The sequence below is a fragment of the Xiphophorus maculatus genome, chromosome 7 (genome assembly GCF_002775205.1).
Source record: "Xiphophorus maculatus strain JP 163 A chromosome 7, X_maculatus-5.0-male, whole genome shotgun sequence".
NCBI classification, from domain to species: Eukaryota; Metazoa; Chordata; class Actinopteri; order Cyprinodontiformes; family Poeciliidae; genus Xiphophorus; species Xiphophorus maculatus.
In genome coordinates this window covers 17,952,328-17,968,255 of record NC_036449.1, presented here as the reverse complement: position 1 = coordinate 17,968,255, position 15,928 = coordinate 17,952,328, and the positions used below count along the sequence as shown (strand labels likewise).

At 36.4% G+C, this 15,928-nt stretch overlaps 1 protein-coding gene across 1 annotated transcript; it reads left to right on the top strand.

Annotated features, from left to right (window-relative positions):
* Window positions 1-2,460: 2,460 nt before the first annotated feature.
* Window positions 2,461-12,419, top strand: tank (TRAF family member associated NFKB activator). The gene is made up of 8 exons (XM_005805340.3): window positions 2,461-2,632; window positions 3,418-3,549; window positions 5,294-5,402; window positions 5,535-5,605; window positions 7,713-7,771; window positions 7,871-7,989; window positions 10,464-10,855; window positions 11,420-12,419. Exons 2-8 carry the CDS (start codon window positions 3,451-3,453, stop codon window positions 11,585-11,587), a joined length of 1,017 nt encoding a protein of 338 aa, XP_005805397.1. The 5' UTR covers window positions 2,461-2,632; window positions 3,418-3,450; the 3' UTR covers window positions 11,588-12,419.
* The last annotated feature ends 3,509 nt before the right edge of the window (window positions 12,420-15,928 follow it).

Below are 15,928 nucleotides of genomic sequence, written 5' to 3'. Positions count from 1 at the left end.
AGGTTGGAATGTCAGCGGGGTCAGATCAGAGATGGAAACCTCTGGAACAGGACTCGAGGAAATGACTCCTGTTCTCTGGAGCCGCACAGAGATGAACAGGTCACAAGAAGTTCTCAACTAATTCAGGACAAAAGGGGAGAAAAGAAATCCTCATTTATTCTTTCTACGTTGTTATTCATGGATCCTTCTGGAGAAAAATTATGTGTCCTGAGGTGGAGAAAAAACATGTTTATTTCTGCGAGATCAAACACAAAACGTGATATTTTCACACCAGAGAAAAAGTCACAGACTTCATAAAGCTACACATTATGGCAACAGATAATTCAAAAAGTTATGTGTCATTTCTTTTAAAGCACCTGCAAAAAAAAAAAAAAAAAAAAAAAAAAAAAAAAAAATATATATATATATATATATATATATATATATATATATATATATATATATATATATATATATATATATATATATATATATATATATATATACATATTTTTTAATGTATATTATGTATATATATATATATATATAATAAAAAGAAAAATAATTCTTAGCTACATGGGATCACCAACTCTGACTACTCTTAGTTACTACTCCTCCAAAAGTCACTCTTAGCTGCCATCTGCTGGTTATACTTTAGGTTTCTTGACTGTTTCTTGACTTAGTTTGAAAAGTCAAGAGCAGGTTGGCTTTTCCTCAAGAAATGAAACAGACCAGAGCAATAAATCATCTAAAACATGCCCACTCACTTAAAACAGTTGGGGTTTATAAGAGAGTTGGAAGTGAGAACATTGTTAGTGTCAGCAGAGATCTATACTCTCTCAATGTATGTTCTTGCAAAAACAAATCTGCTCTCAAAAGTGTCCACACAAATTGCGCAACTTCCTACTAAAGAAAGGATTCTTTGTACATCTTAAGCATCTAAATTATGTTTCTCAGGGCAGAAGGATAACAAACTTCTAAAAATATGCAATAAGGGTTCTTTGTAGACTAAAAGCTGTAAGGATTTTTATAATTTTCACCATCCCGTATTAAATTCAAAGCTAAAACCAATATGCCTGATAATGAAGTTGGATTTAACTCAATGTCAGCCTAGAGTCTGCCCTAAGCAGTTGCAAAGTTTGAGTGTCACTCAAAGTTTGCAACTGCTTAGGGCAGGGGTGGGCACTCCTGGTCCTCGAGGGCCGGTGTCCTGCAACTTTTAGATGCATCTCTACTTCAACACACCTGAGTCAAATAATGAGGTCGTTAACAGGACTCTGGAGAACTTGACTGCACTTAGGAGGAGATTCAGCTGTTGGATTCAGGTGTGTTGGACCAGGGAGACATCTAAGAGTTGCAGGACACCGGCCCTCGAGGACCAGGAGTGCCCACCCCTGGCTTAGGGCACTATGACCTCAGTGGTCTCTATGCTTTATAAGGTAAAATTCCCTCAAAAATAGTTGTATTTTAAGATCAGTCTAAAGTATTGATTCCCTTTGCATTTTTCCCATTTTGTCATATCGGAACCAAGAATATCACTATTTTATTGGAATTTGATATGGCATGGATTTTGTGTTATAGACCAATACGACATATTAAGTGGCTTACTTTTGGAAAGTGTATAAAGACATATGCTTTTAAGATTTACAGCTGGAAATGCAGTAAAATGTGGTCCTACAAAATACTAACTGAATTCTGTTGTATGCTTTTCAGCTTTCTATTTGTGAGGAATTTTGAAAACCCTCCCCCTTCACATAACTGCACTACACAGTGGTGATCTGTATCTCACATAAACCCCCATGAAATACATCAGCTTTTGTGGTTGTAACTTAACAAAACATGAAAATGCTCAGGAGGAATTAAAACTTTTTCCATCATACTGAAAATGCATGACCCGTTTTCATTGCTGCATGAACAAATTCAGCTTGATGTAAGTAGTTCAATTAGCTGCCCAATCAAAACGTGAAAGTAAAAACAAGAGAAGTTTTCGTTAAAAGACTCTGGACTCTTGTAATGCAGACTGTATAGGGTTAGGGCTTTTTTATGTGCTGGATTTTATTGAATAGATGTGTTGTAATTTTTATAATAATTGGCTTTATCGCGATATTTAACAACTTCCGATGAAGATTTATAGATGTAGAAGATTTAAAGCATGCGTTACTCATACCAAACAATGAGTATTTCCACAGTTGAACTGGGAACATTCATAAGATATTAAACAGCTCCAAGCTTAAAACAGTTCATGTCTGTTGTAAATCCATTAGCATTATTAAAACGCTTGTTATTCTATTGAAAAATCGTGCTGAATACGCAGTTATAAACTGGACAGTGAATTTTTAGGCAAAGTTAAAGCACAAGTAGACTTTGGGGCCAATTTTCACATGCACAATAGTCGGTTTGCAGACGCGTAGGTTGGAAGAACCCTCAGCTTGTTAACCACTCTGTGATTGGTCCGGGCCGAGTCAAGGCGGAAGTCTACAGAGCAGGGGGATTCCCCGAGGGAAGTTCCCAACTCAAACTGGGGCTATGTAAAACATACAGCGCCATATCCTCTCCAGCGCGTCGTAACTTTGCATCTGAAGATTAGGGCGACGATGCTGCGGTGGTGTCAAAACAACAAATACGACTTAAATAATAGGGGACTCAAGTGAAGGTAAGGAGGACGCTCTCTCGCACGCAAACACACTCACACCGGCGGAGAGGCGGATGGATCTGCCGAGCTGTTGCTCGGTCGCCTTACTGAAAACACCGGGTAATGCAGATCCAGTTAAAAGAATACGGAACTATGCAAAGCACTCTTTAAATGTCACTTTGTGACCAGTTGGACATGTATCCCGGATGGTTTTAGCGTAAGTTTTGTTGTCTATTTCTCATTCAAGTTGCAGTAGGTACTCCTGGAACTGTTTGTATGGAGTGTCACTGATAGGCAGTTTTAACTGGAGACTGATCAATAAATTATACAGATCTCTCACATTATTACCAGTTTTTGAGTCCGCAGCTGCACATTTCGAGCTGTATTTGTCTCAAAGTCGATTAAACGTGCGATAATTGTTGATAAGAAGAAAAGAAAACAATGTAAAAACTGTGTATTTACACAATTAGTGGTATCAATTATTTATCATTAGTTTGTTGAGGCTCTGTTAATCAATATCTGTTACATTCATTCTTTAACTGTTTCACATTTGACCAAGTTAACATAGTTGTAAGGAGATAGTAAGATTACTCAATCAGGGTTGGTAGACTTTTTATTATTGCAACATTTAGCTTATTTTAGCCTGCCAATACATTAGGCAACGCTTTTGAGGTTAATTCCCCCATTGTTCTGTTATTTCAACGTGTACAAATGCAAACTAAACCATCACAAAGCAGGAAAATGCTACTCAATCTGCAGATTTTACTTGTGAAAATGTTTATAAGCAGTTGTTTTCAATTATGTAGGGCTCATGCCTGCCGTGACAGTGATGACAAGGCATGGACAGGAATATTGGAGACCAGCTAAACAAAGCTTTTGAAGCTTATCGCCAGGTCTCCATCGAAAAGGACAATGCTCAAAAGGAGTTGCAAAAAATGGTAAGCAAATGTTTGGTCAAATGGGCTGGTCTTTGCCGCTGCAGCGCAAGTGTTGCATTAAAAGAACATTATGTCAGAGAGACTTTGTAATGTTGTGGATTTAAATGAGGCTCACAGCCCTGCCAAATTTCCAGGTTTTTGTGTTGAAAAAAGAAAAAAAGAGTTAATTATAAATAAGTTTAAAACCTTTTATTTAATAGGGCATATTTTGCGCAATTCAACTGAAAAACAAAAACGAAACAACTAATCTAACAAGAGAAAATATGTACAAAAGGATGATAGTTCTGTTAAACTGGACAGCGTCAAACAAATATTTTGTTCATGTATCTTTTGATCTGATTTGTGCATTTAATCTTGTTAGATACACATCTAGCACAAACTATGATGAATTTGATGTACCTGATAAACTTCGAAGTTATCCTCTTTAGGAATTTGGACAAATGATCAAATAGTGCTCATTGTAAAAATGTGTCAGAAAACCCCCCCAAAAAGTTTTCATTATTAGTAGAGTATAAAAACTTTCATACTTCTTATAAAGAGTCTACAGAGGGAGATAAAAATTAGAGTGATAGCAAAGAGGCCTTCCAACCTCAAAAGACTTGGAGCTTATCACCAAGCAGTGTCCAAATATGAGGGGAAACATGCAAAAAAAATGGTTTGTAATTATAACAGGGATTTTATTGCTGGGATACTAAAGCCGATTTTTCCACTGACTGTTGAAAATGATATGATAATTTTAAACATAATATATCTTTTTGTAAAATACAAAAGGACACATTATTTTGAAAATCAATTCTCTATTTCCAATGTTTTGTTTTCTTCAGAAATTTCACTTTTATTTCCTGTCATAAACAAATGTCTTGGTGGAATGAAAACAATTTTTAATCTATATCTGCCAGGGATTTGAAAGATTTGGGCCGAGTTGTTTATTCAATGGTACAGTAAAGACCGGTGTAAGTAGTTTGAGAAATACTGTATACAGCAACAGTAACATTAGTAAAACTCGATGTTTCGCCAAAATTAATGAAAAAGACAAGAAATTGTCCAGACCTGGCTAAAATAAATAGGTTAGTGGGAGAATGTGTAAAACATGGGGAGAGCAACATCTAGATCTGGAGTTAATTTACGTAGGACTGAACTAGTTTTTAAAATCTAAATAAATTAAACTACACATAAACTAGAAGTATTATTTTTTTGTTGTTTTTCGGTCAGGTTGGACAGGATATATGTCACACTAAAGATTGAAAATGTTTAACGTTTCTTTATGTCATAAAAACCTGGTATTGTTAATGGGAATGTGTATGATTGTCAGGATTCTCTTGTAAAAGAGATCTTTGATGTCGAGGAGTTTTATCCTGGTTAAATAGAGGTTGAAGAAGAAGATGTAGAACTCTGATAACTACTGTATTGTTGTTGTGTTTTGTGTTTGAAATGATGGTTTTTAATATTGATGAAATGGCTCACTGCTAAGGTTTGCGTTGAGGACAACACCAACTCTTCCGAGGGTGGGCTGAGAGAGTTTTGTGTTTTGCTTCCCTAAATTAAGTTTTATACAGCTTATAGACCTTCCAGTGAGTGGTGAGTAGGCACCTCCCACTGATCTGCTTGTTGCTAAGAATTGAGAGGGAAAGGGGTTGGGCCGAGGGCACAGAAGGAGGGGTTCAACCAGGGCTTTATTTATGCAAAAGCTGCCACAGTGTGTGTTTGCAGTCTGAGGAAATAACAGACCCCCATGTGTTTACAGAAGGAACATTATGAGCAGTACACTCAAGAACTTATAAAGCAGATAGAAGACCAGCAACGTTTGATTTCTGATCTTGAAACTGAGTTGTCGGCAACAAGGCAACCCTCAGGTTAGTCTCTGTGACCATTTACCTTTGAATTGTGTTATATTTTGGAGCTACATTCACAAACTGTGAAGGAATCAACTTTATTCTTTTCCACCCAGTACTTTGTTGCACTGATCATTTTCATGTGACTCTTAGGAGAGATGAAATGTGAGCCTCGCAACCATCTTCTCAAAGCGGCTGCCTCTAGTAGGAAGACACAGTACCGGGTATGTTCACAGCCACAACTTTATAGTTCTTCCTACCTCTTCTGTTTGTAAAATTAAGGATATGCATCCTGTAGCTCACAGCTTCCTCTCTGTGTGCAGAGTTTAAAGGCACTCTACTTAAATTCCATCTTCTTTTGTGCAGAATAATTCTAGAGAAGGAAATTGTACCTGCAATATACAGCATCATTTGCAGGATGTGTAAAATAAAGTTAGCAAATGATCCAGATGGTAAAAGAAGGTGGTGTACCTTCCTTTATAGCTATGTGTACCACCATAGTCTTTAAAAGCCACTAAATTGTTCATGTTTTTAACAGAAAAAAACAGAAATTTTTGCCGTAAAGATAAAAAAACCCAAATTCTTTCATGATTATTGTGTACACACGTTTTTCAGTATTATTACAATTTAGATCAAATGTGTATAAATGTATCAAAAGGTAGTCATGGAATACTTATTGTTTTATTAGTATACTTATCATTTTACCTTTAGTGGATGCAGAACATCCTTGGTACTAAACTACATTAAATAAAATTTATGTTGAGATGCAAAACCTTTTTGCTCTTTGGGAAAACAAGATAGAAGATTAGTGAATATATTCACTGTATTTGGTAGAGCAGTTAAGAAAAATTTACTTAAACGGATAAAACACAGTTTGTAGCTAGGTGCTGTAAAATGACTGACAAATCCCTTGTAACAGAGCCATTCTGCTCTACAATTTCTTTTCAGATATCACACAAACATACAGAAATGCTACGAAAAGCTCTCTTATTGTTTTTACAGTTCAGAACAATGATGAGAGTTATTTCTAAATTATAAAGACAATATAATCTTTACTTTTTTTTATAAGACAGAGTGTCTGTGGAGGGGCTAAAAGGTCAGAGGTTGCGGAGCTCTGGGATAGAGATAGACAAATTGCATCTCAATGATATTACCTGGATAGTACAACAGGAAGCAAGAAGAATTTACATTTACTGTGCAGAATCAGGAGTTGTTACTATTAGAAAATTTACCAGGAGTTCAACAATTGCTGCTACATATCAAATTAACAAACATATCTGGCTGTTTTCTGCATCTTTGCAATGCTTACAGTGCTGTGGAGAAGTATTTGCTCGCTTGCAGATTTTCTTCAATGTCTTTCTTTGACTTATTTACATTTTTCAGATCTCTAGGCTAATTTTAATGTCAGAAAAATTTACAATACAAAAAAGTAAGAAAGACTGCCAATGAGGATTGCATTTATAAAAAAACAATCTAATCAATCTGGTCATGTGGGAAAAAATAGTCCCTAAACCTAATTGTGCCATCCATTGGCAGCATTGCAACACTGTGTAGGAAATTTGACCCACTCTTCTTTGCAGGATTGTTTTTGATTCAGTCATATTTGAGAGTTTTTGACCATGTTAGAGGTCATGCCATAGCATCTCAGTTCGGTAAAGGTTTGAGCTCTGCCAAGGCTAATCCAATGGTTATGGAGCTTATTTTGTCTAGTTGTCCAGATCCTTAAGTATGAAATCTTTCGGCCTACTTCATTTTGTCAGGCAGATTGTAATTAAATAATTTCTTGCAGGTCTGGTATTATTCAGGTCTAGGTGTGGCTAGTGAAATTGTCATCGGCTAGTCAGAGAATTTGGTTAATCACAGTAAACTTATAGCTTGACAAAGAAAGGCTAATCTCTCTTTTCACATATGACCAGTTTGTTTTAGCTAGATGAAAAAATTGATTGAAAACGGCTGTTTTTATGTACTTATGTTATATTTGTGTGATATTAAAATTTGTTTTATGATCTTAAACAATACAGCAAAAACTGAAGAAATCCGTATGGGGATAAATACTTTTTCACAGCACTGCAAGTGACTTATTTTCCCATCCAGTGTTTGCATGTGTCCTGCTGTGTCTGTCTGGTTTTACTTCACCAGATGGTGCTAGAGGATAATATCGCTGCTCATTGCAGCAGCTCCATCTTTGCTTGGTCTTCAGTAAGCCAGGAAACAGACTCATCACACTCATGATGCATAAATAAAACGGCACATGCATCAACAGCCTGCCCTTTGGATAATTGTTGTTAATGATGACTAAAAAAAATTTAATGTGTTTTTTTTTTTTTTCAGGGGAATGTGGCCACCGTTGCTGGTGCCTCAAATTTGACAGTCAACAGCAGCTCTGACTAGTACGTGCCTCTCCTCCTAAAAATGTCTCTTTTTTCTGTAACTGAGCTGACAAATGTATTTTTTTATGTCTTATGTATTTATGTATTTCTTGGGGTCAGTCAGGACATGTTGGCGGCATTTGAAGCAATTCAGGGCAAATTCCGACAGATCCAGACCCTGACTACAAAACAGAAACATCATCTGAAAAGGTTCCACGGAAGTTACGACAACTCAAACGGTAAATTTGACAGTAGTTTTGCACAGTCTAAGCTGAAATGCTGTTCTTGGAATTTTATCTTAATTAGCTGCAACGGATGCGATTGTGAATTGGGTTGTATAGGTCATAAAATAATTTTGTTTGTAAATGTCACATCAACTGATGAGTGTATTAGCTTTTGCTCTCTTTAAAAAACCCCAAAAAACTCTTTAACTATAAATGGCTGATTACTCCTCAAAGATGGTATGGAAAAACAAATCTAATCAATCCAGGGAGAAATGGTGGCACTTTTCTTTGAATTGTGACTGTTTGGTTATTTTTAATCACACTGACAAGTGTCTTCTTTTACATTATTACTAAAGATGGTGATATTTAAGTGTTTTGAAAAGTATTTTATAAACTTTTCAAACTTAGTTTTTAATAAATTAAACATAAATTAATTTTTTTTTCTCATTAAATATTATTAAATGCCCAAAGCTGTCCAAAATGTAATGTCAAACTATTTCCCCTTTTTTAAATAAATACAACCTTCTTAAAATGTCATTTATCCGCCTCTATCTCCTCCATTTGCTTGGATGCCACAGCTTTTTTCCTTTCGTTCACACACTCTTGACTCTGCTCAGCTGACGCTAATTCATGCTCTGAGCACCCTTTTGTCTGCTGCTTCGGACCTAGCAGACACGTTCACTTTTTCAGTCACTGTTGCTAAATTATGGGCCAATTTAAAATCTCAGCTTATTTCAAGGAGGGGGGATTTTGGAAAAACAAATATTGTAATTTTTTGACCTAATTACAAAACAAAACATTTTTTGGCAGAAAATTCTCAATTGTTTTTTTTTCTAATCTATTCACTCCTGTAATAATAGTTATTGAATGTAAAATCACAGTGAATCTCCTCAAACGGTTGCTTCTTAAAGCAGACAGCACGTATAATGAAATACCTCAAGCTCACTGCCATTGAGCAGTATACATCTTGGACTTATGGCATTTTATGTTACCACTACAAATTTTAACATTTTGTTGGGATTGAATGTGACCAACACAAAATTTTGAATAATTATAAAGCAGGGAACTTCACAATTATGCAAATTATTTATATATATGAAAACTTTTGAAAAAAGTTTGAACAGTGTGGTACTTTTTTTCAGACTATTCCCAATCTTGTTATTATTATTTTTTTGACAAGACTTTGTAGAGCTACATCTATCATCTAGAGACTAAAATTTCTGCCCATTGGTATTTGTGAAATACCTCAAGCTCAGTCAGACGGGATGGAAGGCATCTATTAGGTTTTGCGACAGATTTGGATTTAAGTTGGGACTTTTCACCTGTTCCTACCTGTTAAAAGGTGAATCTCAACCTTTGTTTCAAGTCTTTTACATCATCTAATGGAAGGTTCGTCTTTAGCTTCATCTATCCTGTCTTTTCCCATCAAGTCTGATCAGGTTCGTTGTCCCTATGAAGAAAAGCATCCTTGCAGCAGGATGCTGACACTACTGTGCTTCACTGTAGGGACTCTTTATTCAGGGTGATGTGGATCTTTGCAGCAACTAAACAGTTCCAATAGACCTGTTTCTGTCTTTAATGCCTACCTTTCTGGTCCATCTGTTTGGAGTGTAAGTGCTTGCTATTTGTTGCACATAGACGTTTTGTTAGGTTCTGCCTTTGTCAGATGATGGCTTGAAGAGGACTCCATGAGATGTTATAACCTAACTTAGCTTTAAACTACTTCACAACTTTCTCCCTGACCTGTTTGTTGTACTTATTGGTTTTCTTATGCCGTTTGCTCACTAATGTTCTTTTACAAGCCTCTGAGGTTTTCACAAAACAGCTGGAGTTATACTGACCTTACACAGAATGACTTTATTTATTAATTAGAGTGCTCCTGCATGTGTGGCTGTACTGGAATTTGGCGAGGTGTATCAGAGAAAAGGGAGCTGAAAACATGTTTGATTTATATTTGTAACCAAATTTGAAAACTACATGTCATTTTCTTTCCTCCTTATGTTTATAGGTTTTAGTTTGTGATAATGCTGCAAAGTAAAAATTGAAAGTTCAGTGGGTTTGAATATTTTTGCAAAACAAATAAAACAGGTGAGTGTAATCCAGTGAGCACTGGCTGATATAAAATGTCATTTCCACTTAGATTTAGTTTTTATATCATTCCAACCATATGGAACAGTTAAACCAGAAAACAGGGCACTGGTAAGACAAGCAAATCGAATAAGAGTAAAAACAAGTAATACATTTAAATTTTAAGCCAACTGACCGGGGGGAGGTTAGGCTGGATGATTTGTTGGATAATTCAACATGGTTGTTCAAAATAGTCGATGCAACAAATCTAAAACTAATAGCAGCCTAAAATGTATTTAGTGTTAAATTTTTAAAACATTTTTGTGTACTCTAAATATTTTCAAATTCCTATTTCAAAATTTACCAACATGCTGACTTAAAAAGAAACGCTCAACATCTCTTGCTTTCCCACCACCTCCCAGACCAGCGCTTCTCCATGCCGATCCAGTGCACGGATGGAACCGTAGAAGCAGAGAGGCCCTTTCCTACACCTCTGAGGTTAACTGCGGATGTCCCTCACCTGCCTGCACCCTTGGCTTCTCGTGGCACCAGCCAGGAGGACAGAGACTTGGTAGACTCTCTCACCAAACTCAGTGTCAAATTCCCGCCCCCCACGGACAGTGAATACGACTTCCTGAACAGTGCTCCGGAGAGGAACATCGGCCTGCCAGTGGCTCGAAAGCCGCCCCTCGGCTCCTCCACGCTGCCAGAGGAGGAGCCCGTGGAACTGCCCTTGCCTTTTATCTATCCCACGTCCCCCTCCCACTCGTCATCCTCCTCGCCCTCCCATGAGAGCGTGCGGGGACCCGAGCAGGTGAGAAACAGAGAGGAAGGTCTGAGAAAAGTAGTAGCAAATTATCAGTTTCTGATTGGTCTCTGCTAATGGAGGAGTAAAACAGTGAGAAGCCCAAAAATATCTCCCTGGCTAAACATATTACCGTGCGATGTGTGCCGATTCCTCTTTTTTTTTTTTTTTTTTAACTTGAGCATGGATGCTCTGCTTATAATTGGCATGTTGGTTTGAAATTGAGAGCCAGATGGAAGCAGTTTAGATCAAGTATGATGGTTTGTTGGGTTTTATTGCTGATGTGTGTAAATGCTTAAAACGTAATTGTGAATTATGTACAGTAAGATCTAAAAGTTAATTTTTTTTCCAACCACTACTCCTACAAATACATGTAAGATAGAAATAGCTGTTTTTGTTAGTTCAGACAAAGAGGGAGATAATTAAACACTTGAGAATTATGTTGCTTTTCTTTGCCGCTGCTGTTCATGTTTTCTCTCTAATGCAGCAGGAAGTTATACCTTACACAGCTTGTTATTACTTCAGTGAGGTGTAAAAATACCCTAATTTCCTTTTATTTATCCCACCCTGCAGCCCCTGTGGACCCCCGAGCTGTGTGACGCCGTTGACATGGGAGCCAACCAGGAGCCTCTGAGCAGCTGTCCCGTTGAATGCGCATTCTGTCCCGATTTAGTTCCCCAGAACCTCATGACAAGCCATCTTTACTTGCACTTCTTGCCAAAGAAGGAAGCAGAGAATTGACAGCAGACTGACAGGCAAAGGTCTGAACTTACTTCAAGAACTTTTGACTGTTTTTATGGTCTTTGCAGGCGTGAGTCTGCTTGCCATGAACTCCAAAGCGCTGTACAGGATTTGAAAATTACACTGCTATAAGACTTGAATTCATTTATTTAATACTGAAGAATTTAATGGTACACTTTCTTGTCCATACTGATTTTCTAATATCACACTGAGAATTTACAGTGACGCATATGGTATATATGAGGAAATAAACAATATATTTACTCTTGATTGTTGTTATACTTTGACTTGTTTTCAACATCCAGATGTGAAATTTGATTATATAACATATGTTCAACATATAGTAACTTACAGAATGTCATGCTAAAGAACCACTAACTGTCAACAACTTGCAATAATTTTCTTCTTTTTCATTTTGGATCATGTGCTTTGTTTCAGAAATATTTTAGAGTACACAACAAATCACATGATTATCTCGACCAGTTAAGCTTTTCCTGGATGGTTTTATCCCATCCTACTCAATCCTGATAAACGATTAATTTTTATCAGTAATGAGAAATCTTTGAGATCAGTTTAAACTATTTCATACCACGTCTTCATGAAGTGGCAGCTCAAACCAATTTTGCATTTTTACATTTTCAGCTGTATTTTGTATGGAAGTATTTATTCCCTTTAACATGTTTTTTTTCTGTATTCCTACTCTGTTGTTATACTTACATGTTTCACATTAACAATCAGATTTTAAAGTGATACAACAATAACCTGACTAAGTAACGATTGGTAGTTTTCCAATGATGGTTCTACTTGTTAAATTAAATTTTTGGAAAACTGATTTCCATTCTGCTGGCTTGTGTCTGGACACCCATGTCTTACAGAGCTAAGTCTGATTGAGATGCTACTGCATGGCATTTACCACAATGTTCCTGGTTGAAAAAACCCTCCAATGGTGTCCAATTATAACAATTCTGTAAAGAAGAGTAGGCAAAAATACCTCCGTAGCAGCTTCTTGTTGCCACCAAGGGAGATACAATCAGTTATTGGGTTTTGGCAGCACTTTTTGCACATTGAACCAGGTTAGTTTTGATAGTATTTTTATCTTAAAAATGATATAATTTGAACACTACCTTTTGCATATACTCGAGTTATCAGTCTATGAAATTAAAATCTGATTGATGAACTAAAAATTATGTGATACAGTTAAAGTCACTGAAGTGAATAAGGACATGTTCAGAATGACACTGAAACATGAATTTTTTGGCATTAGCTTAACTTCTCACAAAAAATAAGAAAAATCCCCCAAAAAATTTTTAGTGCAATTATTTTGTCACAATAAGAAAAAAAATCATGTTAACACATTATTATGTAAATGTAACCAAAAGTGTAGTTTTTTTTACCGTATACATTGCTTTTCACTACCTAAACACATTTTGTTCATATTCAAAATGTTCCTATTTCCCTGGGGCACAAATAGGACATATTCTAGAAGCCAATTTTTTTTATCCACTCTTCAAAATGGGAAAGGTGAGAAAACCTTCAATTCAATATAGGCTACCGTGTGGATATTCATAAGTTAGAACATAGCTAAATAAAAATAGTTAAACTTGCCCATATGTACAGTCAGAGCAATAATTAAAAAGTTTACAAGTGAAACTGTGACAAGCAAGGCTGGAAGAGGACCCATGTTTATTTTGCAACCACGCACAGTGAGGAGGACGCTAAAAAAAAGAAAAAAAAAAAGAAGACATCTTCAAAGCTTAGAGATCTGCATGAAACTTGCAGTGTGCGATTATACTATTGCAATGAAAGATGGACTTGTCCTAAGTCTTTTTTATGCATAATTCTCAGAGTGACAATAAATGGGGAGGAGACTATATTTAAAACGTTTAAGCTGCTTTATCGCTGTACCTAACCGAACATACTTTAATTTCTTTGGGTTATTGGGGTTGATAATTAAGTCAACTAATTCATAAAGTGCATTTAAAACCAAACACGTACCAAAATTATTTACTTTGATCTTTTTAACCTTTTCATATACACGTCAAAAACACAAACTGCTAGAAAACCAAAAAACAAAAGCAAGACAAAACTAATACAGAAATAGATAATAAACAATATTTAAATTCTGAAACCACAAACTGTAGGCTGAAGTGCTGTACAACAAAATTAAGTCAAGTCACTGAAACAAGAAAATGAGAAGATATGAAGCAGGAATAAATTAAGAAAAAAAACAATTAAACAGATTTTAGCTTCCAGTTTAAAAGATAGAATTAGCTTGACATAGTTATACAAGAGTATAAAGCTGTACTACAAATAAAAAGCAATTAAAATGGTATGCTTTTTTTAACTTCTCAATTAGATGTCTGGCATAGCTGACTAAAAATGTTTGCATGAACCACTTACCATGCAGTTTGAGAATGGTTGAGGAAACATTGATGCGCAAGTTACAACAAATGTCTATACGTTCATAAATGTTATACCTTTTATGTTTCTGATTCTAAAATCCAGACTAAATGTTTACATTTGGAAAAACTGTAAGTAAAGATATTGGTGGCAGCATAATGCTGTGGGAATGCTTCTTTTCAGAAGGAAAGGTAACACATCCATCCATCTGTCCGTCCGTCCATCCATCCATCCATCCATCCATCCATCCATCCATCCATCCATCCATCCATCCATCCATCCATCCATCCATCCATCTATCGTACAGTGACCTTTTCTCTTAGCATCTTTAAAAAAAGTGTTTTCATTCTATCAGCCATTCCCAATTAATGAGTCATTAAAAAGTCTAATTTGATTGAGACACATAATCCACAAAACACAATAGAGTAAAAATAATTAGACAGACAGACAGACAGACAGACAGACAGACAGACAGACAGACAGACAGACAGATAGATAGATAGATAGATAGATAGATAGATAGATAGATAGATAGATAGATAGATAGATAGATAGATAGATAGATAGATAGATAGATAGATAGATAGATAGATAGATAGATAGATAGATAGATAGATAGATAGATAGATAGATAGATAGATAGATAGATAGATAGATAGATAGATAGATAGATTGTTGTTTTTTTTTTTTTTTGGCAAATACATATCCCTAATGATCCTGTCTCCTTAATCTGTGAACAGCCGAACACTGTGCCGCCTGCATGCTTTTCTCTCTGGGATCATGAACAGCTGCTTGCTCATAATTATGTTGTCATCCGTTGTTATTTGGAAGAGGAAACTCATACTGACAGCTAGATTATTTTTGTGGGCTTGTGTGTATTTCCGCACACCACATTCACCTATTTTTGTATACAGTACTGTGGACTGTAATGGACATTGTTATGGCTATCATTTTCTGTAAAACATAGATCCATCTCCCTTCTTACTTTAGAGCCTGTAGATTTGAAATATACTTAGGAGATATATGGAAAAAAAAATCAAAGGGGACAAAAAAGGAGCAGGGTATGGATAGAGATGGAGAAGTAGCAGGCTGATTACAAGGTGTCAAAATTGCCAGGAGCAAGAAGGTGAAAGCAATCAGGGGTGAGAAGAGTGCAGCATTCGTGAGGGGCAACTAATTATCCATCTCATTTGTGGAGGGAAGCATTTGAGGCAGCTCTAGTCCACTGAATGGTGACAGATTGGTGCGGAGGAGAGGGGAGGTGTTAGAACAATGGAGCCCAGCTCACCATCATTACTGCATGCTAATCAGCAGTGCTTCTGCACCACCAGTCCGTGCTGGAGAGAGTTCGGGGAGACAGGGAAGTCACCGGCTTCAGGGGACTTCATTCATTTCCAAGAAGGGGGAGAAAAAGGGAGAAAATTGACACGAAGCATCGCCTGTTGGCGCTGTACCACTGCTTATTTGAGCACGCTGGTTATCCTGTGCAGACTGATCTTTGCGGCCTCCCCATTAGCTTGCACTTGCGAGATAATTGTGCTGTGAGTGTTCAGTTTTAACAAGCGCCAAGAGGAATAATAGTTCACTGAATGACAGAGAGCAAAATAAGTGGAGAGCATCACTCAAGTTTTACTAATGATCAAAAAATTTATAAAATACACTGTAAGATTTGGTGAATTCTACAGGCCTACAGATGATACTTAAAGGCTCACTATATATTGTTAAATACATGTGCAAATAGTAAAAAAAGCTAAATATGACTTGATGAAATTATCATATTGCAAGCCTGCAGTAAATACTATTTAGGCATGAGCTGTATGATATTCCAATGCAAAGCACATCCTTGTTGCTGAAATAAACTTGCCTTACCTTTGAAAAACAGCCATCATGCTGATCATTACGTTTAAATACCCTTCCTAAGAAATTGTATTTGTAACATTT